Below are 24,864 nucleotides of genomic sequence, written 5' to 3'. Positions count from 1 at the left end.
CATTCCCTTTTTGGTCAGTTATTAAAACACGTAATCCGATTAGCTACATCGTTCTTAGATCCAATAAGACCAATATTAAATACCAGCCCAGGACCTTTTTTTAAAGATTGACGTAATCTATAAATATACACCTACAATTCTGCAAGGTCATGATTATTAGGAACTTCTTTTTTATTGTTTCATTATATATTGTACAACATTACATAATGGAATTTATATATAGCATGTCAACATGAACATTGACAACTATTATGTGAAGCTAAGGCCTAAAAAAAATTTGTTTGGTTAGGGTTACATCCTTAAAAAAATAGGTAGGGTAGGTAGGCTTTTTATTTTTTATTTATTTTTTTTATTAGTTTTTATATAAGAATATAATTTTCATCATTGGAGAATGGTGTTAAAGCTATCTTCTGTACAAGCATTTAAGGTTTAAACTTAATATTAAAAAGCAATTAAAAAAAAAACGAAATATTTTTTATTTTTATTTTTTAGTTTTTTTTTTTAGTTTTTCATATTTTTTTTCAAACTGACTATAAAAACGTTAGGGTCGGCGCCTATTCCGTAGGTAGGGTCGGGTAACCCGAACCAAATGTGTTTTTTTTTTTAGGCCTAAGAAGGATATTGCAAAGAGAAAGGAACTTAGACAGAATATGACCAGATATCAAATACGCCTACAATGGTACAGTTTGCAAGCCTTTATCGTCTGCTTGTAGAAGAATTCAATTCACTCAATATCTTATTTATTATTCAAATTAATTCTCGAACGTATCAAAAATCGATCTCGTCAAAACCGAACTTAACTACTCGCTTGAGCTGTTTCTACACGATAACATGCCATGTGCAGCACGTACTCGAAACGAAACTTGTTTACATTTAAACGCCGCACTACGTAATAGGCGCAATGTAGGTCAGTGACAAATATAGCTGTGGATAAGGAAGTATTGGATTGAAATTTCAAGTATTTGTTCACGAAGAATGTCGGACATTAAAAATTTAAAAGAGGACTCAGAGACATCTCCGATATCTCCGAAAGAAGACGAAAACTATGAAGAAGAAAATAATCCAAAGGTTAGTGGATGGTTTTAAGTATTGGTTCCATTTTAAGGCTGTGTATTGGAGTTGTATACATGTTTTCTGTGTCGTAATCTACATATTATTCAAAAGGAAACTAAAGTATAATACGAAAAGCCACTGTATATGTATTTCACCTAATGAAAGATAAGGTACACGCATACGGAAACGCTTTTGTCGTCTTAACTTTTAAACATTTAAAACAACTATTTAATACGTGCTGTCATTGTACAACCTTAAAGCTGCACTCTCACAGATTGAACTTTTTTATTTTTTGTCTTGGAACTAGCCAAATTTTGCGAAAATCCATTGTCGCTAGTTATAAAAGACTGCTGACAACAAATTAGATCGCAGATTTTTATATTTAAGTTTTAAAATTGATGTTTTATGCATTTTTCTTAAACCGTTAGTAACGGTTTAAGCCATAGCACATTTAATTTGGAATGAAAATATGAATATCTGCGATCTGATCTTTTGACAGCAGTCTTTTATCACTGGTTAGCAGATATTTACGCGAAAACATTCTCATTCAAAGACAAAAAAAAGTTAAAAAACGGTAAATCTGTGAGAGTGCAGCTTTAATATACATGTATGTATTTTGTGCCGAAGGTCTTTATTAACTTAAATAAGCGGTTGATTTTTACAGCTAGTTTGAGTAAAGAAGCATTCACAAAAGCAAATTTCACAAAATGACGAGCTCGTTTATTCTAATGTACTAGATAATGACCTATAGTAATGCACCAGTCAATTGTAACCACGCCCCCCCCCCCCCCGCCCCCAGGTCCGGGGGTATACCGGGGATAGCCGGGGAAAAGGGCCGTGTTTTTTTAACTTTCCAGGATGCCCCGCAGGGCCGGGTGACCGCGGTGGTTTTGTCATAGCGCCAAATTTAGCGGAGATTGGGCCTTACATAGAGTCTCTGGGGTGCGGGGGCATTTGGCCGGGGTTTAACCATCAGTTCGTCCCCGCAGGGCGGGGATTTTACCCGGGGTTGGCTGGACCGAAAGTCAAAGTCCCGGCTATTACCCGGACCTGGGGGGGGGGGGGGGGGTCGTGGTTACAATTGACTAGTGCATAATGGTATTCTGATCGATCTAAATTACAAAACTGTATAGTCTCCCTTTGTTATTAATAATGTACATTTTAAAGCCTCAGTGCCACTTAGGATTAAATAAGTAGAGAAATATAAATAAAAGTGAGTATATCACTATGATAGAGTTTCATATGACGTCCGATCAATTCCCGAGGTCAACCAGATGCTTTATTAAAACTGAATGTATGGAAATACCAACGAAATTTCAAAATGGTCCACTGACTCACTATATGCTAATGAGGCAGATAAGTGGCTGGAGCATAGCATCAATGTGTTTTAGTGAAAAATCGCTCATGGTTTCTTAAAATGCAATTTTTGTGTATGCCGAAATAAAGTGTGGCAAATCATTAGGATTATTAAAACTAAGATACTAAAAGCTGGAACCCTTTAGCAAATGTTGAGATTTGCTCAAATATCGTCTTTGAAGACCTCATTTTTCATGCTTTGTTGTTGCGTAATTGGATGAGTGACAATATCACGTGATGTTCTTAATATATGCTCTAGATGTCAAAATATCGACAACATTAATCTAAGTCCACGTGGTTCAAGTGACGTTTAGGTTTTGTATGCCCCTCTTCGAAGAAGAGGGGTATATTGCTTTGCACATGTCGGTCGGTGGGTTGGTCGGTCCGTCGGTAGACTAAAGCTCAATAATAACAATTCCGGGACGTATGTTCATCAAACTTTACATGACTGTTGGGCCTGACCAGTAGATGACCCCTATTAATTAAAGGGTCATCGGGCCAAAGGTCAAGGTCACAGTGAACTTGAATGATAAAAGGTTGTCCAGTGATAACTCGACAATGCCTGCACCGATAGTACTCAAACTTGACTTAGAGGTTTGGCCTGACTAACAGATGACCCCTATTGATTTTAGGGGCATTGGGTCAAGGTCATAGTGACATTGAAGGCAAATTCGACAATTCCTGATCAAACTTGACATGAAGGTTGGTCCTGGCCAGTAGATGACCCCTATTGATTTTGGGGGTCATTGGGCCAAAGGTCAAGGTCATAGTGACCTTAACCGCGAAAAGGTTAACAAAGTTTCTCCCAGTGATATCTCAACAATGCCTGGACCTATGATCATCAAACTTGACATGGAGGCTGGGCCTGACCAGTAGATGACCCCTATTTTAGGAAACATCGGGTCCAATGTCAAGGTCACAGTGACCTTGAATGCGAAAACATTGTTCGAGTGATAACTGGACAATGCCTGCCCCATGGCCCTGAGTTGGGCCTGATCTGTAGATGACCCCTTTTGATTGTAGGGGACATCGGGTCAAAGGTCAAGGTCACAATGACCTTGAACGCAAAAAGTTTGTTTGTTTGATAACTTGACAATGCCTACTGCCATGGCCCTCAAACTTGATATTTAGGTTGGGGGTGACCAGTTGATGACCCCTATGGATTTTGTGGCCATAGAGTCAAAGGTCAGGGTCAAAACACATCATATTCACAATTAAAATTTCGTCATAGTTACTTATTCCCTGCTGATAAGAGGATACATTAATATCTGCAAATATCAGTCATCATCTGAACATGATTAAAAACTGTACCTACTATACTAACACTTTGAATGGTCATAATCTTAAAACTGCCTCAAAGGCATCCACTGTCAATGACAAATCAGCTGTCATTTCGGTCCATGCATATTTCATTCAATTGTCCAAATAATCCTTACAACATGGCGCCGAGGGTGGGGGGATAATGAAATAAGTGTTTTTTGTTATTTTATTTTTAGCTCGACTATTCGAAGAATAAGGAGAGCTATACTACTCACCCAAGCGTCGGCGTCGACGTCGGCGTCACCCCTTGGTTAAGATTTTGCGTGCAAGCACACATAGGTTAATATCTCAGCAACTACTTCAGGTATTGCATTGAGACTTTATACAATGGTACTCAACCATCCAACCTACTTAATCAACCAAGTTTGATAACTCTACTTTGCTTTTAATGCCAATAATAGGCCTTTATTATTTGACTTAGAAATTCTGGTTAAGGTTTTGGGTGCAAGCACACATAGGTTAATATCTCAGCAACTGCTTGAGATATTGCATTGAGACTTGATACAATGGTACTCAATCATCCAACCTACTCAATTAACCAAGTTAGATAACTCTAGTTTGCATTTAATGCAAATAATAGGCCTTTATTATTTGATTTAGAAATTCTGGTTAAGGTTTTGCGTGCAAGCACACATAGGTTAATATCTCAGCAACTGCTTGAGATATTGCATTGAGACTTGATACAATGGTACTCAATCATCCAACCTACTTATTTTACCAAGTTAAATAACTCTAGTTTGCATTTAATGCAAATAATTGCCCTTTATTATTCGACTCAGAAATTCTGGTTAAGGTATTGCATGTACGCACACATAGGTTAATATCTCAGCAACTACTGGATGAATTGCATTGAGACTTTATAAAATGGTACTCAACCATCCAATCTACATAAATAACCAAGTAAGATAACTCTAGTTTGCATTAAATTCAAATAATGGCCCCTTTTTTATTCAACATAGAAATTCTTGTTAAGGTTTTGCATGTAACCACTTTTAAGTCAATGCTTCAGCAAATACATTTTGTATTGCATTGAAACTTTACACACAGGCTCCCAACCATTTAACCTTCTTATTTATCAAGTAAGATAACTCTATCTTTCATATATTATAATTTTTGCCCCTTTATTATGCGACTTAGAAATTCTGGTTAAGGTCTTGCATGTTAGCACACATAGGATAATATCTCAGCAACTACTTGATGTATTGCATTGAGACTTTATACAATGGTATTCAACCACCCAACCTAATTGAATAATCAAGTTAGATAACTGTGTTTTGCAAATAATGGCCCTTTATTATTACAATTAAAAATTCTGGTTAAAATTTTGCATGTAACCACATTTATGTTAATATCTCCGCACAACATGTATTGCATTGAAATCTAATCTAACAGTGATCCATGCATGTTTTGCCAAAACTTTTCAATCCTTACACTGAAAAGCGGCGGAATAGTCGAGCGCGCTGTCTCTGTGACAGCTCTTGTTTATTATTCGAGGGGTTAAACAGGTCAAAAAGGTTAAGAAAAGTCATTTGGATAAACATACATAAAATATAGATTACATAGATCACTAACACATAATGGGACTTTAACAACTGATGCTTTAAACTTTTGACTAAATTGATGTGTTGTAAATGATACAACTATGTCGTTTGTCGATATTGTGTTGATAGTCACGAAATACCTTAAATATATTCATAATGTCAACTATGTCACAATTAGGGCTTGAACATAACGTTGCCTTACATTCTTTGATACCAGTATAGTTCAAAGTGATGTCGTTTATCCAGTGGTAGGGTGGTTACTCTCTCAGGTTTCAGAGTTAGTCCAAATCCTAACCATGTCCATCCATACATAACTCTCCTGAACTCTCCTTACCAATTGCAGACAAGAAACCCGTGATGTCTCAAATCAAGGCGTCACTCCAGTGGACTCTCTAACTTGTATAACTAAACACCCTGAACAACTTCCCAAGCAATCTTAACTCCTGCCATGTTTAGCCATCATTATCTCTTCTGATACATCAGATTGCAGACATGTTTCATGTGGTATCTTAAGTGAAGAGTGGGTGCGTTCATGACATGGACGCTATGGTACTCCAACTCTATAACCAAACACCCTGAACAACTTCCAAAGCAATCCAACCTCCGGCCATTATCCTGATACATCAGATTGCAGACATGCTTCATGTGGTATCTTAAGTGAAGAGTGGGTGTGTTCATGACATGGACGCTATGGTACTCCAACTCTATAACTAAACACCCTGAACAACTTCCGAAGCAATCCTAACTCCTGCCATGTTTAGCCATCATTATCTCTTCTGATACATCAGATTGCAGACATGCTTCATGTGGTATCTTAAGTGAAGAGTGAGTGTGTTCATGACCTGGACGCTATGGTACTCCAACGTTATAACTAAACACCCTGAACAACTTCCGAAGCAATCCAACCTCCTGCCATTATCCTGATACATCAGATTGCAGACATGCTTCATGTGGTATCTTAAGTGAAGCAGCACATTTCATTTCGCCTGCAGTGTTCCAGTTTCAATCCGAATTCTCGCCTTAATCACCTCTTTTATATATTTATATGTGAACTATGATATTCTCATTACAGCTTGTGGACATGATTCCGGTATTTTCCCAAGTGAAGTCGTTTATCCAATGGACTCGAGGCGATTCTTCACGAGCCAGGAGAACCCAGCAGAATTTCTCCCGTCAGTGTCCGGGTATTTCCCAGGTTCGATCTCTGGTAGAGGTTGCTAAAGGTGAGATACCATGCTGACTTGAGGGTTTGCTTTAGACGAACAGGTAGTAAAAAAACGCGTTGACACATGTGTGTAATTAAACTAGAGTCCATTTTAAATGAAACACTTGATAATTTAGAAATGTTATATGATAATTGGTAACCGAAGCATTCCAAAAGGATTGAAAATCTTTTAGGATTTAATTTTCAAAAAGCCTCAGAACAAGTTTTCCACACCAAATTCAAATATTTGGCTTTGCTTGAAATCCTGATCTTGCCTAAGGGCAAAGATAAAAAGTAATCGTATGGAACTACTTTTACCTACGCACAAAAGAGTTCTACAAATATTTTTTTAGGTTGTTTAATTGAGGTGGGAGAAAAGGCACCTACCGCGGTAGAGATAAGCCTAGCTTACTTTCACGGCCATGGAAGATATCTATTATATTTTGACCACCAAAATACCGTGTAAAAGTAAACATCGGTTGTTCCTACTTTTAGGCGACACAAACTCTGCCATGGCCACGCAAAAGCAATGCGGAAGGGCGGTGTCCCACCTTCTAGACACTGTACCCATTGTTGGACACTTAAAGGGCGTGGTTCACCATGCCGCCGGTGACAAAGAGGGCGGGAACAGGGCCATACAGACCGCCTCTTACACCATCACGGCTACAGGCGACAGGGTCGCGGGAGTGCTTGCGGGAGCTACACAAGGGGCGATATCGGGCGCCTCGGGGTTGTCAAAAAGAAACACAGATGAGAAAAACTGATAAGACGTGCAGCCAGCTGTCTGTACATGGTTGTAGGCGATATTGTGTCGTTTTCAATTTTAGGTCGCCAGTTAGTGTCATACTAAGTATCTTAATCATGTTTTTCTTTATTATGATTGTTATTACCGTTTTTGTACAGTTTGAATTTGTGAAGCATAATGTGACATTGGCGCGAAATTGAGTTACGGACATCATATCAGAGTATAGTGTACACTTATTACTTGTTTTAAGGTGTTTTTCCTAATCGAGACGACTTATGAGAAGTGGGACCTTTTCACGTTCAATAGAGTCAGATATAAACAAAATGTTTTCGTCTTCTGATTAAACTGTTAACAAATTAACTGCTTCTTTCATTGATAGAACATCATAAAAAATCATTCATAAACTCTTGTGTTCGTGATTATTTCAGAATGTGTCGGAAAAAGTTATATTTTGTCTAAAAGCGTTGATAATGCCACAGGATTTTGGATGATTTAATACTTGGATTTACAAAATTATGTTCAAATAGTTTCTGTCAGCTGCTGATACGAGTGTTCCTAAAAGTGAGTAAACTTATTCAATTTAAACAAAGTTCATACAATCCGTTGCCGACATAAAACTCGTGAGATGCACTCTCACTCCCAAATAAGATTACCATAATTAATATATTGTTTAAATATTCCAAAATGGATGAATAAATGTCAAAAGTTATGGTTCTTATGAAGACTACCAAGATTAATTTTAAATAAATGTGCATAAAACACGGTATTTCTACCTTATTAGACAATAGTAGATCACTGGAAATATTTTAGCATTCACCAGTAATGTAATATGTTTGCGCTTTCTGCTATTAAATTCACAGTTACAATCTTGTTATCAGTAATTAATTTAATATTTTCCATAAATGCATTATTTAGTAAGTAGTTAAAGATTTATCAGTCAAATTGATGTTTGTTATACATGTGTATGTATTGATTTTGAATCAGAGTGTCACTTTAAGTGTATGTATAAATTTACCTGTAAAATCCCATTGATTTTTAAGGGGCTACAATAGAATAAACCATGCATTCAACTAATTGCTTATCACTTCTAACAAGTTCATACCTAGGCCGTTCGTATGCTTATTTTCAACATGAAGAAGAAGAAGAAGAATAGTTTATTTGGATTTAAACATACAGTTCATCATCCATCAACATGATCATACATATATACAATAGTCAATATACCATTTAGTATTACATTTAGAATACATTACAAACATATCAAATATATACTATTACTAAGGAGAACATGCATCAAAACATAATATCAAATGAAATATTATACTTGTATCAATGATAACAAATATTCAATTTATGAGCATATAGCATAGTTTTAAGTCTTATTTTTATGAAACATACATGATACAAAAAAGCAATATCAACGAAACAACAACAACACATCATTGAGTTAATAAATTAGTTCGTATTTTACGCGCACAATTTATGAAAGTCACTATTTTCAGAATTAGTGTCTCATTTCTTGTGTTTATCAACTCTAAAAATTTTATCATGTTAGGTCTTTCAATATAATATTTGGGTAAATATCGCTTGCGTATAACTTTATATTTATTACAAATGCACAAGAAGTGATACTCATCTTCTATGTCCACAGTATCACATAGTTCACAGTATCTTTGATTTCTGTCAATGCGATTTCTTCCATATCGCCCAGTTTCGATTCTTAGACTGTGACATGATATTCTCATTTGTGTAAATAATTTTAACAAATAGTGGGGAATATTACTATTAAGATAAATTTCGTATTCAAAGCTAACCTTAATTTCCTTATACACATTTAATACTGAATTTTTCATTATATCATCTCTCCAGTTTTGCATATAACAATCATATAATCTTTGTTTAAAGCTTAGTAAAAATATATCTTTATCAACTAAATATGGCTGTTCCCACACCTCACCAAAACCATATATATACAACAAGTTTTTCACATTTGACAACCAGTTATTTTTGTTATTCAGTAGATCATTCAAGGAACATACATATAATGTTTTCATTATGCAATTCGTTGAACACAGCAACTTAAACCAGTACTTTATTATTCTATAATATCTATTTATGAATAGCGGGCGTCTTCCCAGTTCACCATAGATAGCAGCATTACTTGCAGACAATTTAACACCTAAAATTTGTTTGCAGAAACGCAAATGTATACGCTCAATTTCTTTGGATTTTGTAAAGCCACAAACTTCTGATGAATAGTTGAGTGTAGACACTACAAACGCATCAAACAATTGGCATTTTGTCTTCGCTGTAAAACTAAACTCTTTTAAATTGAACAACAGCACGTTTAATGCCTTTAAGGCCTTTCCACACAATAGATGTATATTTGAATTGAATGACCCATAACAGTTAAAAATCGTTCCTAAATAATTAACGTTGTCTACAATCTCTAGAGAAGTGACACCATACATCCAGTGTTCATCATTTCGTAAACGACCGCGACGTCTAAACACAATAATATTTGTTTTATCAACATTTACTCTTAGTCCCCATCTATCACAGTATGCTTTAAGATTGTCCAAGCTGCGCTGCATATCTTCTACTGTTTCGGCTAAAATCACCATATCGTCAGCATACAACATTAAAATAAGACTGATTTCCTCAATTGTAATTCCACTATCAATGTTTGACTGTAAATATAGTTCCAGGTCTTCTATAAAGATGGACCAGAAAAGAGGAGAACAAATATCACCTTGCTTTAAACCGACCGATATTTCGATAAAATCTGAATATTGATTGCAATGTTTAACTTTAGATCTAACAAAAGTATACATAGATCTCACAGTTCTAAGCATTTTACTATTTATTCCTATTTTAGACATCTTTAACCACAGAGCATTTCTGTTCACGCTGTCAAAACATTTCTTCATGTCCACGCATGCGCAATACAGACGAAGTCCGTTATTTAGCCTCGTATCAATTAAGGATTTTAAACAGAATATGGCGTTAGTTGTTGAAAAACCCTTACGGAAACCGAACTGTGCATCCGTTACTTTGTTGTATTTCTCACACCAACTAGTCAGTTGTTTATTTATTAATGAGGAATATATTTTTGCTAAACAGCTCATAAGAGTTATTCCCCTGTAGTTGTTAGTCACCGCGTCGTCACCCTTTTTGAAGACAGGAACGATAATTCCTTCCATCCATGGTGTTGGAAAATGACCCGATGAGAAAATGAGATTAAATAGGTCTGTCATATGTCCCGCCATTATATCCCGAGATTCAATAAAATATTCATTAATAAGCTCATCCATTGATCCAGCTTTGTATCTTTTAAGGTTTCTGATCGCTTCATTTACCTCTTGTATTGTAATTTCTTCATCTAGCTCATCATATATTGGGTCATCATCAGGTAACTCTTATTTTCAACATGTTCTCTTAGATTAAACTTAAAGATTGAAATGACATCCGGCTGTTTTGATTGGACAAAGTAATCGACCAATGAAATAAGGTCTTAAATTAAGACCAATTTAGGGCGTTTTTGTTGATATCAAACCAGTTTCAGTTTTGGTTTCAATGGTTTCAGCAGTTTCGAAACCGTTTTTGATAGTTTTGCTTGAAGTAACAAATACATTGTTAATTGTACAGTGTAAACAACATGGCGGAGCTACTGCATCAAGCAATTATTTCTAATTATTAATATTACCCTTTTCATTTAGCTCATTTGCCCATTGTAAGGCATTGTTATCAAAAATATTGAGTTTCAACAAAAGTGGTTGATCACTTTCCGCCGGTTTCGGTTTTTGATAAAAAACGATAAAACTGGTTGTTGTTTTTTTGAAACTGTAACAACAAATACACAGTTTGTTAAACCGATATAAAATCGAAACCAGTTGAGTACCAACAAAAACGACCTTAATATGTTTCAAATTGTTGAATATGGCCCGAAATCTTACCCAAGAAAGTACATGCACTTTAATAGTCAAAATGCAGTGTTAAACATCGAATAATTTTATCTTCGTTCTAGAAAATATCCTGACTTTAGACCGACTTTCAAAAAACAGAGTATGAGTGAGACACAAACACTTTATTGTAATTTTACACGAGAATAATTAAGAATCTTAAAGAATTGATAAATATCTCCAGAAAATTATCTTCAACAATGGGAAAAACCCGAAAAATCAAACTAGATGATTTCATCATCTCCTGATCCATCATCCACGAGTGTGTCATCATTAGAACAGGCATGTTCTTTGTATTTGTCATTGCAACACCCCTCACCGTTGAAGCGCCATCCCTTTGACCAATCACAGATGCAGAACTTCATGTCACATGGTGTTAGTCCTTGTACGCCACATTCGATAAAGCTCAGGCAAGCCATGCCAACTTCATTGCTGCAGGAATTCTCTGGATATTGAGCCCCTGGTCCACCACATTGTGCCGAGTAAGGACCTAGATAGTAAGAAAACAGGAAGATACCGATTACTAAGTTTCTTTATTTAAGGTAATGTGTTTCTTAGAAAAGCGTATGATAGTCCATGTATCTATTGGTACAGACTTATTCGAAAAACTAAATAGCACGAAATAAACCAATAACACTTCTAATTTACAAAATGATATTCTTGAATGTATTCATGACATGTACTCTAATACTATTTAGTATCTTTGAAAGCACATAGTAGGTGAAAAAACACACCAGAAAATTCAAATGTTTGACCAAACGTTTATAACAACAATTGAAACGTTCATGTAAGTAGGACAGAACTATGTTCCTCAAAACCTTTATCTTCAATGTAACTTTGGGCAATCAATTCATATTTTCTCAATCAGCGATCAAACTCTTGAGCATGATACCAATGTTATACCAGGTTAAGGTAATGATTGACAAAACAGTCATACATTTAGCTAATACTATTTTCAGATGTTTAAAATACAATGATATAGAGCCTCTCAAATTTAAAACAAAACTTAATTAACGAATGTTTGGAGACTTTGCTAAACTCAAAATATGTTTAGGAATGAAAGGGACGGTTTTGCATGCGAATTAGTTCGACGTTGGTTTCAGCTATCGCTAAGTGTCAGTGTTTTTTATATTATATTCTAAATACTCCCACTGTCTTTTTCACATTGTCCAAAGAGTTAATTCAGGGCCCATATTTACTAACGTTTGTTTTGATGAAAACTCTCTGGAACAATGGCACTGCTGGTAAACATTGCTGTATTAATTACATAAATTAACCTGTTCTCTGATCAGACACACACCTTTTGTCAAAATAGTTGTTTCAAAGATCTTGTGAAAAATGTTTAAGAGCACATTTCTGAGCTTGAGTAAAATTATAGTAATTAACAGAATGATACGCTCAATGATAGCGAGGAGTGGACGTGTTTTAATGCCATTTAGAGCACATTTGCATTATCACATTTCATGTCTACTTGTTTAAATCTTTTACTACGTTTTTGACATGTTCCACTTTCACTGCAATTAAACACTGGCAAACATAATCATTATGAACATTCTAAAAAAGCTTACTCCGTTTTGACATGTTCCACTTTCACTGCAATTAAACCCTGGCAAACGTAATCATTATGACCATTCTAAAAATGCTTACTCCGTTTTGACATGTTCCACTTTCACTGCAATTAAACCCTGGCAAACGTAATCATTATGACCATTCTAAAAATGCTTACTCCGTTTTGACATGTTCCACTTTCACTGCAATTAAACCCTGGCAAACGTAATCATTATGACCATTCTAAAAATGCTTACTCAGTTTTGACATGTTCCACTTTCACTGCAATTAAACCCTGGCAAACGTAATCATTATGAACATTCTAAAAATGCTTACTCCGTTTTGACATGTTCTACTTTCACTGCAGTTAAACCCTGGCAAACATAATCATTATGAACATTCTAAAAATGCTAACTCCGTTTTGACATGTTCCACTTTCACTGCAGTTAAACCCTGGCAAACATAATCATTATGAACATTCTAAAAATGCTTACTCCGTTTTGACATGTTCCACTTTCACTGCAGTTAAACCCTGGCAAACTTAATCATTATGAACATTCTAAACATGCTTACTCCGTTTTGACATGTTCCACTTTCACTGCAATTAAACACTGGCAAACGTAATCATTATGACCATTCTAAACATGCTTACTCCGTTTTTCACATGTTCCACTTTCAGTGCAGTAAAACCCTCGCGGACAGTCTGGACCTACAAAAAATCACGAGTGTCAATCAACATAATATTCCATTTAATACCATCAAGTGACACTTTTTGTATCACTTACGTACATATAGGAACATGACTTATAATTTCTTTTAAATGGAAAGTTTACTTTAACAACGGATAGCAAACTCTGTTTTATCTATGGCTAAACATATACTCTAATCAGATGTGATCAAGAATGAGCACCTGAAAAGATATTGGAATTTGTGTTAAAGGCTGTCTTTCAGGTTTTATAATTGAGACATGGAATATATCATTTAAAAAGGTTAAATAAGATCTCGATTTTTAAATTCGTCCAAAAATATGTCAGAAAATGCTCTAATTTGCTGGAAAGCATAAGTAACGCTATTATAAAAAAATATTTTACATAGTTATGTTAAAATGAGTAACTGGCAGTTGCTGTTTGGTGTTTTCTTACAAGAGTAAGTCAAAATCTTAATTTGAACATATTCAAACATTTGATGGTCAAAATAAAATCTGTGAAAGAATCCTTTGAAACTGATAATCAATTCATAATACAAGATGGCGCATGAAGAAAACGATAAACACCTTTTAAACATATCAATATAAACATATTCTATGAACGATTTAAATACGTCTGCAGCCTGTTTTTGACTCTTGTTTAGCGTCATTTCGCGCCTTGCCTGGTGCCTCTTAACAGGTTTTTGTTCTGACTGCTGGGCTTGTCCCTGACGTTTTCATTATAGTAATGTTAAAACTCTTACAGCAGTGTTCCGGGTTCGTCATAGTAGATTCGAAGATGCATACACACTCTCCTTCATGCCCTACACAAGCAATGTCTCCGGAGACGCAACATTTGGCCAAAGTTGATGTACAATCTGGACCTAAAATGGAGAGTACGTTTGACATCGGTTTAATAATCTATTTTGGTTTAAGGTTTTTGATGTGCAATTAAGCTGGTCATTTTATCGAGCCATTGGCGAGTATCTTTAACTGTGAAGCCTTGTGAGCCTTTATTATCTTGGTATCATTCGAAATGATATTGCTTGCCGATCAATTATTTGTGCTAAATTTGACCGAACATATGTTTTCTCTATAAATTGTATTTGCAGTTTGTAGTTTTGGTCTTTATTTTATTCGATAGTGGACATGGCATGTGTTATTTTGCCACACAAAAATAATATGGGGGTCACTAGGCCTTCAAATTCCACATTAGTGTACATCTAATACCTTAAGATAGTATATTCAAGGTGATAAGAATAGATCTTTTGGAAGAGGAAATACACACATAGCACCCTGTACTTTTTGGTAGCACCCTTATGCCATAATGGAGACCAGTAAATGTACTCTTCTGACTTCATGGAATTAAAAGCTTAACAGCCTTAAAATAATTAGTTGTTTTTGTTTTGATAACAACTTATAATGTAATTATAAATACATGTACATACAAACCTTAAATAATCTGCAATAAAAAACTTTATATTATACAGTTAAGTACTCTTCCTAACAGCTATCTTATTCATTATATTCCTAATTATATTCATCCCGATACAATGTGCCCTCTTTTCACTACAGTGGGGTCACTAGCATCCAAATTCAGATAATGGTCTGCCGAATACCTTAATGATCCCTGTCCCTCTTCTGCAGCGACCTGTCCTTTTTAAAACCTAGCTAAAACCCTAGTTGTGAACAGCCTAATAAGTATGTTAGACGTAGTAGTTTTGTGTTGCTCCTATAGACACTTAATGGGACAGATGTGTGATTGGGTACTTGTTAACCTGTTATCCACCTTACCCGGACAACCCCATCCCGCCCTCGTTAACTCCTGTTTTTAATAAACCAAGTGAATATTAGACGCTAAACCAACTCTTATTGATATCAACATCAACGTATCAACATGGAACGTTTGTCACTTCGACGTACTGTGTCTTTTAGTGAGCGTTTTTAGGTCTGGAACCTTAAAATAAAATAAACTTTTTCAGCTAAACTTGTGACTGACAGGCTTGTCCTTGCTAATTCCATTTTATAACTAGATGTATATACTCGGATGGGGATTGGTGTCATTAATTGATAATTATTTTCTTCTGGCACACAGTATCCATAAGCCTCATTTACAAAACTCAACGGGCACTCTTGCTATATTTAACAACAAAAAGTAGACATGGCTCCCGCTTAATATACCGTTTAACACAAGGTTCGCGATGTTTTATTCAAATTCAAGTGATGCATTAAAACTCATTTTGATATTGTTTAGTGTCATTAAGTCAAACCATGTTCATAGAACAGTAAATACACTGGCCACTTTGTATACAGAAGCATAGGTATGAGAAGAAAACAAAACAAAAGTAGTATCAATAAATCTTGCCGTTCCTTCAAACTCATTTTCTTCTTCTAACAACATTCTGGTTATAACAAGGCATCTGGTAAATACAACAACCCTCGTCCTTCCTTTTGTGTACACCCAAACATACATACATGTAAGATGTTCAAGTAATCAAATGAAAAATAGAGGTGTTCCAATCAGACAAAACCATTGTTCTAAAGAAACAGTCTTCCTCTATACAGCATTGGCCTTGTTGACAAACATTTCAGTACTGCATGTTTGAAGTCGTGATGATTTCGATTATAATATAGCTTTTTGTGTGCTCATTGGTCATTAGTTTTATTAATGGGATAATAAGGTGTTTAAACTGTTATCTTTCCAGAAAATATTTTTTTTAAAAACACATATATAAACTATATAATAAAATTAACAGCGTTGTCCGACTCGGGCCACACATATGAACAGCTCAAAGAGAATCAGCCTTGGACTCGACAGAAGCATTATGAGCGAAGAAGAGTGTTTGGAAAAGTAAAACATGTATATAATGTTTCCTTACAGCAGACATGAGGGTATCTAGAAGCTTCCTCGAAGTCACACATGCATTCACCCGCATGGCACTTTCCGTTTTCTTCCTCTAGCTGCGTACAACAATGTGAGTGTGGTACTTTACTGCAGTCGTCGCCTGTTTGTAAAAATATGGGTTGATAGCCATGGGCATTAATTTGCATTTACACACAATGTTTGTTTTTTAGCTCACCTGAGCACGAAGTGCTCAAGGTGAGCTATTGTGATCGCCCTGTGTCCGTCGTCGTCGTCCGTCGTCAACAATTTGACTGTTAACACTCTAGAGGTCACAATTTTGGCACAATCTTAATGAAACTTGGTCGGAATGTTACCCTAAATAAAATCTTGGACGAGTTCGATATTGGGTCATCTGGGGTTAAAAACTAGATCACCAGACCAAATTAAAGGAAAAGCTTGTTAACACTCTAGAGGTCACATTTATGAATGTATCTTCAGGAAACTTGGTCAGAATATTAATATAAATGATCTCTAGGTAAAGTTCGAATCTGGGTCATGTGCGGTCAAAAACTAGGTAGCCATGTCAAATTAAAGGAAAAGCTTGTTAACAGTCTAGAGGTCACATTTATGACTGTATCTTCATGAAAGTTTGTCAGAATGTTTATATTAAAAATCTTTAAGTCAAGTTTAAATCTAGGTCATGTGCATCAAAAACTAGGTCACCAGGTCAAATCATAGGAAAAGTTTGTTAGCACTCTAGAGGACACATTTATGAGTGTATATTCATGAAAGTTAGTCAGAATGTTAATATTAATGATCTCTAGGCCAAGTTCGAATCTGGGTCATGTGCGGTCAAAAACTAGGTCAGCAGGTCATATTGAAGGAAAGGCTTGTTAGCACTCTAGAGGTCACATTTATGAATGTATCTTCATGAAAATTAGTCAGAATGTTTATTTTAATAATCTTTAAGTTAACTTTAAATCTGGATCATGTGCTTTTAAAAACTAGGTCACCAGGTCAAATCATAGGAAAAGCTTGTAAGCACTCTATAGGTCACATTTATGACTGTATCCTCATGAAAGTTGGTCAGAATGTTTATATTTTAATGATCGCTAGGAGAAGTTCGAATCTTGGTCATGTGCGGTCAAAAACTAGGTCACCAGGTCAAATTGAAGGAAAAGGTTGTTAACACTCTAGAGGTCAAATTTATGACTGTAACTTCATTAAAGTTGGTCAGATTGTTTATATTAATAATCTCTAGGCCAAGTTCGAATCTGGGTCATGTGCGGTCAAAAACTAGGTCACCAGGTCAAATTGAAGGAAAAGCTTGTTAACACTCTAGAGGTCACATTTATGAGTGTATCTTCATGAATGTTAGTCAGAATGTTAATATAAATGATCTTTAGGCCAAGTTCGAATCTGAGCCATGTGCGGTCAAAAACTAGGTCACCAGGTCAATTTGAACGAAAAGCTTGTTAACACTCTAGATGTCACATTTATAACTATATCTTCATAAAAGTTGGTCAGAAGGTTAATATTAATGATTTCTAGGCCAAGTTCGAATCTGGATCATGTGCGGTCAAAAACGAGGTCACCAGGTCAAATTGAAGGAAAAGCTTGTTAACACTCTAGAGGTCACATTTATGACTGTATCTTCATGAAAGTTGGTCAGAATGTTTATATTAATAATCTTAAGTCAAGTTTAAATCTGGATCATGTGCTTTTAAAAACTAGGTCACCAGGTCAAATCATAGGAAAAGTTTGTTAGCACTCTAGAGGTCACATTTATGACTGTATCTTCATGAAAGATGGTCAGAATGTTAATATTTATGATATCTAGATCAAGTTTGAATCTGGGTCATGTGCGGTCAAAAATAGGTCACCAGGACAAATTGAAGGAAAGCTTGTTAGCACTCTAGAGGTCACATTTATGACTGTATCTTCATGAAAAGTATTCAGAATGTTTATATTATTGGCCTCAAGGCAATGTTCGAATCTGGATCATGTGCGGTCAAAAACTTAGTCACCAGGTCAAATTGAAGGAAAAGCTTGTTAACACTCTAGAGGTCACATTTTTGTCTGTATCTTTCTAATAATTGGTCAGAATGTTTATATTAATAATCTTTAAGTCAAGTTTAAATCTGGGTCATGTGCGGTCAAAAACTAGGTCACCAGGTCGAATAATAGGAAAAGCTTGATAGCCCTCTAGAGGTCACATTCATGATGTTTATTTATGAAACTTAGTCAGAATGTATATATTGATTAGCTCTAGGCCAAGTTCGAATCTAAGTCATGTGCGGTCAAAAACTAGGTCACCAGGTCAAATTTAAGGAAAAGCTTGTTAACAATCTAGAGGTCACATTTATGAATGTTTCTTCATGAAAGTTGGTCAGAATGTTTATATTAATAATCTTTAAGTCAAGTTTAAATTTTGGTCATGTGCGGTCAAACACTAGTTCATTAGGTCAAATCATAGGAAAAGCTTGTTAGCACTCTAGAGGTTACATTTATGACCGTATGTTCATTCACCATCTTACTTTAACTTATATGATCTAAAGTAGCTGAAATGAAGATGATCCTTTAAAATTGTGGTCTAAGGCTGATAGGGAAGCGTTTTGTCACAATTGCCCTCGCCCTGAAAACACTTATTTCACACTTGAATTGGATCAGGTGAGCGATACAGGGCCTTCAGAGCCCTCTTGTTTGTGTGTGTTTATTTTTGCATTCTAAGCTGTTTCGTTTCTGTATGTAATATGAACTGAATACTTCGTCATTTTAAATATATTGACTTCAAATTACACGTAACACACAATCTTACTTTAACTATTTGTCTTATTTTATTTCAATAAGTTAGTTTAGCCATAAACGACACCCACCATAAACAATTCAAGACAGATATTTGACTTACCGATATTTTGCATAATTTAGTCAAGCAAAACACCGGAATAAACCGATTTAAGAGTGCTTAACCTAAAGATTGAAATCATTCAGACTTACAGCAAACCTTTGTGGAGTCAAACACGACGGCACCATGCTTGCAATGACACTTCCCAATACGACAGCCTACACCATCAAGACAACACTCTTGTCCATGGGAACAGTCGTCACCTTTTGTGAAAAACAATCATTCAAATTATCATTGGAGATTTTCATTCCTGTAATATTATTTTATATGCTGACTGTGTGCCTTTTATTGTCATAGCGCCATCACTCATAAAAAACCTACATACGATACAATTCAATTGGCTGACAGAAGGGTTGTGTCGGAACTATCTGGTCAAACAAGACGATACCTGTTTAAAACTAGTAATACAACTCACCTAGATTGATTTCAAGACATCAATATAAATCAAATAAAATTATAGGGTCATGCCCAGTAACGAAAACGTGCCTAATTTTATAGAACAGCGCCACTCTAAATGAGATAAGTACACAGGCATTGTCAAGAAGAGCAAACAATCGATAATACAGAGCCACTCTTACTGAAATAACTAGTATTCTACAGGCACAAACAGTACAGCACATACAATGTACCTCGATCAATAAAAAACGCAAATCTGAAATAAAACTACAGGCACATTCGAAGTAAATACAACTGACCTGAACAATGGCACATATATACAATAAATGCACTAAAACGAACACAATCTGATAAAACAGCCACCTCAAAAGCTTTTCCAATTCAATAATGTACCGGAAAACAACAAACATTTTGGCTGCTCTATATTGTATTCTTTATGTTTGCATGTTTGGCTTTCATGATAATGAGCCTGATAAGGTACTGTGTCTCCGAAATAATATTACAGAAGTGAATTGAGTACATGTTCTTCAAGTTAAACTAAGAAGTTACTAAATCGGAACCTAGTTTAACACACTCAGTACCAAAACTCACATTCGTGGCAAAATAGCCCATCTTTCAACAAAATACAGGATCGCCAATGGTTATGGCATGCAACGAACTGCTTTAAATTACAAACTATAAAAAATCACCAAGGGGTATGGCATGTAACGACTAATTCAACTTACAAAATGGTACATCATAGCAACAGGTATGTCATGCACATTTTGTTGGACTACTTACACTATATTACAGGATTATCTAAAGGTATTGCATGTAATAATAGAATGGAAACTACATGGACAAGCCAAGCACAGATCCTGTTTTGCTTGAAGGCACAAGGGTTAGGCCTAACGGACAGCAAACGAGAGACACACAATTTACTGAACATGTCATATATCATATATACCCATACTTGGTAATAATATATATCTTATGTTATCTTATATCAAGAACAACAAAGACAGACCGCATATGCATCTTCATCTTACAGCAAATGGCAGGATCGCCAACTGGTCTAGTCCCATGCGGGCATGTGCACTCCCCATTTATACATTGCAGTCGGATGTGCTTATCACACGTGTCTTGATATGTGGAGCAAGGGTCGCCGTAGTTTTGGCCAACTGTAGCAACATTAATAAAATAGGACTATACACAGTTGTAGAATAAAGAATATATTTACACATCGCGTAATTACTGCACTATACAAATGATGTTTACCTCTTCTTTATGGACCACCAAGAATTGTTTGTTCTTTGGCATAAAATCATTTCGAAAATTGTGTGTGGTACGAACATATGCTTGTTTTTTATATTGTCGTTTTTATTTTATCTAAATATAGTCTTGTTTGAAATCAGTATACTCTTTGTTTGTATTCCATGCCTTGTACAAGTCATGAATGCGTATATATAATTCCATGAATGTTCATGTGTCAACATAATAGCTCATACCACACATGTTCAGGTAATGGCTGTATTCTAATCCTGGATCTTTACATTCACAGTAACCATCCTGACACTCAGTATCAGCTTCCACACATGTATCTGGCGAACAGACACACGCTTCGCCCCACTGGTCAAAACCTAAAAGATATAGTTACAATTAAGTACAATTACGTAGTATCTATACATTTAGGAATCATGTCCGTATTTAACGCAAGTTTTTTTGTCCGGTTATCATAGGTGTTGGCATGCTCAGTTTTCACCAAGGCGTCCTAATGACCATTGTCAACTAATTATGTGTGTATGCTTTCAAGTAACCCGCTTGTAGGCTGGCTTATTAGCAAGCCTCAGTTGAATTAAGTATCTATTACGAAGAGAAAATGTTGTGTTTATTGCATGTAGCCACGTTGACTAAAAGGCGTTACGTTAAACACGGAACTCAAAAACGTTTGGTTCCATTTCTGGGCGTTTTTGATTTTAAGCCGTACAATAACTCAACACCGCTATCTCGCCTATCATTGACCAAACGCTCACTATTAAGATGAAGGTGTCACTACTTGTTTCACGTCTGTTGTAAATATTTATGTAGTTACCATGTAGATGATAGGGGAGCTTTTTGTAATGACGGCTGTCAATAAGGTCAAGGTATAAGGATAACAGTTTTCTTACGACATTCTCCGTTAACATAAATGGTTCTTGGCGGACACTCGGCCTCACATTTGCCATCTCTACAGACCATGGGCGAAGGGCATCCAGTGTCCTCACAGGTGTCTGCAAATTGTTAAACCATACTTAGAAAATGTTACATCATATATTAATAGGTTTTATATTATATATAATACTATTATTTCGAACTTAACTGTGAAAGTTGCATTTGAGTGCAACAGTCATGTTTGTAAGTAACTAATTGTTTTCAGTAACGAATGTTATGTATATCTACAGTGTACGCTAAGAGAGTCTGACTATGAAAGGGTTTTGATTTTATACGTCTGGGTCAGTATCTTGATTCTTACTATGATAGTCACTAAACTTACTAAATGACAGCAATTCCATATCTTTGAGGGACAAGGTCAGCCTTATTTGGTGACTATACATAGGGTCATTTGTCAATAAAAGTTAACCTAAAATACCAAAATACAACTATTTGATGTTCAGTGCAGAATGACAAATTAAATATAAAAATAACTTCTTTTGAAGCTTTTGACCGATTTAGGACAACAAAGTAGAGATATTCGTTTATAAATTGCCCTGTTTGAAAAACCACAGGCAAGATGTGAACATATATAACCTCTCTATATATGGACGAACAACTACATGTGTTGTTCTATACGTTATGTGTATCTCGTTTAGTGTATACAGTCGAACCCCGTTGGCTCGAACTCGCTTGGCTCGATTTCCTTGTTGGCTCGAACTGGATGTAAAAGACCAATTTATTTCAACTGAATGTAAGCATTCCCGCTTGGCTCGAATTTTCCGAAGCTCGAGGTATTTTCGCTGGTCCCTGTGAGTTCGAGCCAACGGGTTTCGTCTGTATCAGGCTTTGCCACTGTGCCTTCAAAGAGGGCGTTCGTTAAATGCTTGGCTATATGGCATGTGCCTGTATGGTTCAATGTATTACACATATTAATCACATTATCACTTACGTCATGGATGCAACACAAAGCATGGTCCGATTTTGTTTAGATCAATTATTAATCACTTGAAACGATATGTTATTTGCTTAATATTACCAATCTAATTGATTTCAATATTATTATAAGCAAGTCGGAGGCCTACATTTCGTCTCACACGTTAACTTCAATATAATTGTAAACATATTAAGTCTAATACATTCTTTCGATAGTATTAGTTCCCTACCTGGTGTGCATATCCCGCCTATTCCGTAGGCTTTGACAAAGTGCCATCCATGACGGCACGTACACACAATATTCTGATACCTTCCATCCCTGCGGCACTCTGCATTTAGGTCCTTACAGTACGGGTATTGGGAACAGTCGTGACCTAATTCAACTGCAACGACGAACAAACTATATAAAAGGTTCGATTCGCCTTTTTCAGATATTTTGTTTTGCGTTTACTGAGTTCCATATTTTTTATATTTACTCTTGATAGTGTTCATGTCGTTAAGGCGACGGTTTAAAAATACAATTATTGTAGACCATTTTTCGTGTATTGTGTTCTTGATTGATAACGTGCGCATAGAGTCATTTGTGTATATACATTTACATTCTATTTCAAACCGTGTGGAAATTATTGTATCAATAAAAGTTAAGTAGATGACAGGTTGTTTTTTTCAATTTAAAAACATCATTTGGGCATCTAATAAACAAGTATCTGCACTTGATTCTTGGTAAATTTATGTTTAGAAATATTTGAAGATAAAGGATTTTACAACTTAACTTGAAAATATGATGATGATGATGATGTTGTTTTTGTTATTGTTATTTTTTGTAATCAACAATACCCTTTTAAAATGAACGCAGCCTCACACTTAAGTATTATTGCCACTGGCAGGATAAAATTGTTAAGCTTATTCCGACATATGCTACCATAAAATAGCAAATATATTTCAATACCTTTTGAAGGAGGGGGAGCAGGGGTAGGGGTGTGTGAATCATCTGAACAACTTTTCGTGGTATCTGAATTTAAATCTGAATCCCTGCTCGTCCCAGATGTTGGAAAGCTGAGATAGGACGGAATGACGCCAACAACTTTGTAATTCGGTGATTGTGAAGAGGTCCAACTTGATTCAGAGGTCTGTGACGTACTTGATTCCGTTGACTGCGTATTGGAGCGGCTTGAAGAGCTGCCAGATGACGAATCATAATTTGAACTAGTGTAACTCGATGTTTGACTGAAGCTGTCTGAATCGCCAATACCATCAACAGCGTTCAGGGGAACGTGCAGTGGCATGAAACAATTGTCACGACGAATTACACTCGAAGTAAAATGTAATTCAAATAGAACCTGAAAAAAATATCAAATTTACCACATTGGAGGAAACGGAAAAGTCATATTGTTCACAGATGACACCGTTCATAGCTGTCGATTGTGCGCTCGATTTAGATTTGTTTTTGTATTTGACAGTACAAAACAACAAGCTCAGCAGCCTTACAATTAAATGCGCATATAAATCAAAGCCTAAAAATGTATGAAGCAAGACATACAACGTTACAACACACGAGACTTTAATAAACCTAAAATCGTTATCAGTACAGCTCGGAGTATCTCCCTTGGACCAGAATCTGCGGTACTCACACCTAACAAAGCATCATTAATATATCCATAGAAATAAATAAGACCAATTTCCGAGTGCTTAACTTTGTCAAACATTTATGGCATAACTTTCAGACCCATTATAAAAAGGTAATGTGCGGAACAGATATCGTTAGTTATTTAAAGTTTAAAAATTGTAGTTTGATAAATATATTTACAATTAAGCTCAATTAGTAACGCACGTATCTAAACCAGTGATTTGATGTTCGAGCCTTCTTTTACATGAATTGCAGTGAACTATAGTGCGTCATTGGGTGAAAGTATACATGAATAACATGTTACACAATCATGTATTGTGGACGTGTACCGGCGAATTTTCTGAACAATGCTTTTAGTTGGACATCTTCAAAAAAGAAATCAACGATGATAAAGCTTAAATTAGAATTCAATAGAGTTGTACCATGTTAGCACTAGCGGATCCAGCTCCCCCCCCCCCTCTCCCTAAAATCGTCCAAGTTTAATTTTTATTTCAGTTAAGGAGATAAAAAAAGAGATAAAATACGCCCAAAATGCACCAATCGTTAACGATTTTTTGGGGGACACCAACCTT

General features: G+C 35.7%; 2 protein-coding genes across 2 annotated transcripts; one reads left to right on the top strand and one right to left on the bottom strand.

Annotated features, from left to right (window-relative positions):
• Positions 1-908: 908 nt before the first annotated feature.
• LOC128240089 (uncharacterized) lies at positions 909-7,623 on the top strand. Its single transcript, XM_052956581.1, has 3 exons — positions 909-1,068; positions 6,343-6,493; positions 6,970-7,623. The coding sequence occupies exons 1-3, from the start codon at positions 976-978 to the stop codon at positions 7,236-7,238; spliced, it is 513 nt and encodes a 170-aa protein (XP_052812541.1). The 5' UTR covers positions 909-975; the 3' UTR covers positions 7,239-7,623.
• A 3,664-nt stretch (positions 7,624-11,287) lies between these two features.
• Positions 11,288-23,920, bottom strand: LOC128241537 (tenascin-like). The gene is made up of 10 exons (XM_052958513.1): positions 23,615-23,920; positions 22,896-23,048; positions 21,708-21,809; positions 21,048-21,179; positions 20,589-20,720; positions 19,257-19,367; positions 16,294-16,419; positions 14,179-14,298; positions 13,382-13,438; positions 11,288-11,671 (listed from the first exon to the last, which is right to left on the bottom strand). The coding sequence occupies exons 3-10, from the start codon at positions 21,775-21,777 to the stop codon at positions 11,406-11,408; spliced, it is 1,014 nt and encodes a 337-aa protein (XP_052814473.1). The 5' UTR covers positions 21,778-21,809; positions 22,896-23,048; positions 23,615-23,920; the 3' UTR covers positions 11,288-11,405.
• Between the last annotated feature and the right edge of the window lie 944 nt (positions 23,921-24,864).

Source organism: Mya arenaria, chromosome 7 (assembly GCF_026914265.1).
Source record: "Mya arenaria isolate MELC-2E11 chromosome 7, ASM2691426v1".
Lineage (NCBI taxonomy): Eukaryota > Metazoa > Mollusca > Bivalvia > Myida > Myidae > Mya > Mya arenaria.
Note: the sequence above shows the minus strand (reverse complement) of the source record. Positions and strands in the feature narration are given on the sequence as shown.

Coding starts and splice junctions, on each gene's coding strand:
- LOC128240089 (XM_052956581.1), top strand. CDS start 976: ATGTCGGACATTAAAAATTTAAAAGAGGACTCAGAGACATCTCCGATA. Junction 1,069..6,342: donor AAGAAGAAAATAATCCAAAG/GTTAGTGGATGG, acceptor TTCTCATTACAG/CTTGTGGACATGATTCCGGT. Junction 6,494..6,969: donor TCTGGTAGAGGTTGCTAAAG/GTGAGATACCAT, acceptor TCCTACTTTTAG/GCGACACAAACTCTGCCATG.
- LOC128241537 (XM_052958513.1), bottom strand. CDS start 21,777: ATGGTCTGTAGAGATGGCAAATGTGAGGCCGAGTGTCCGCCAAGAACC. Junction 19,368..20,588: donor TGGCGATCCTGCCATTTGCT/GTAAGATGAAGA, acceptor TTTTCACAAAAG/GTGACGACTGTTCCCATGGA. Junction 16,420..19,256: donor TGACTCCACAAAGGTTTGCT/GTAAGTCTGAAT, acceptor TTTTACAAACAG/GCGACGACTGCAGTAAAGTA.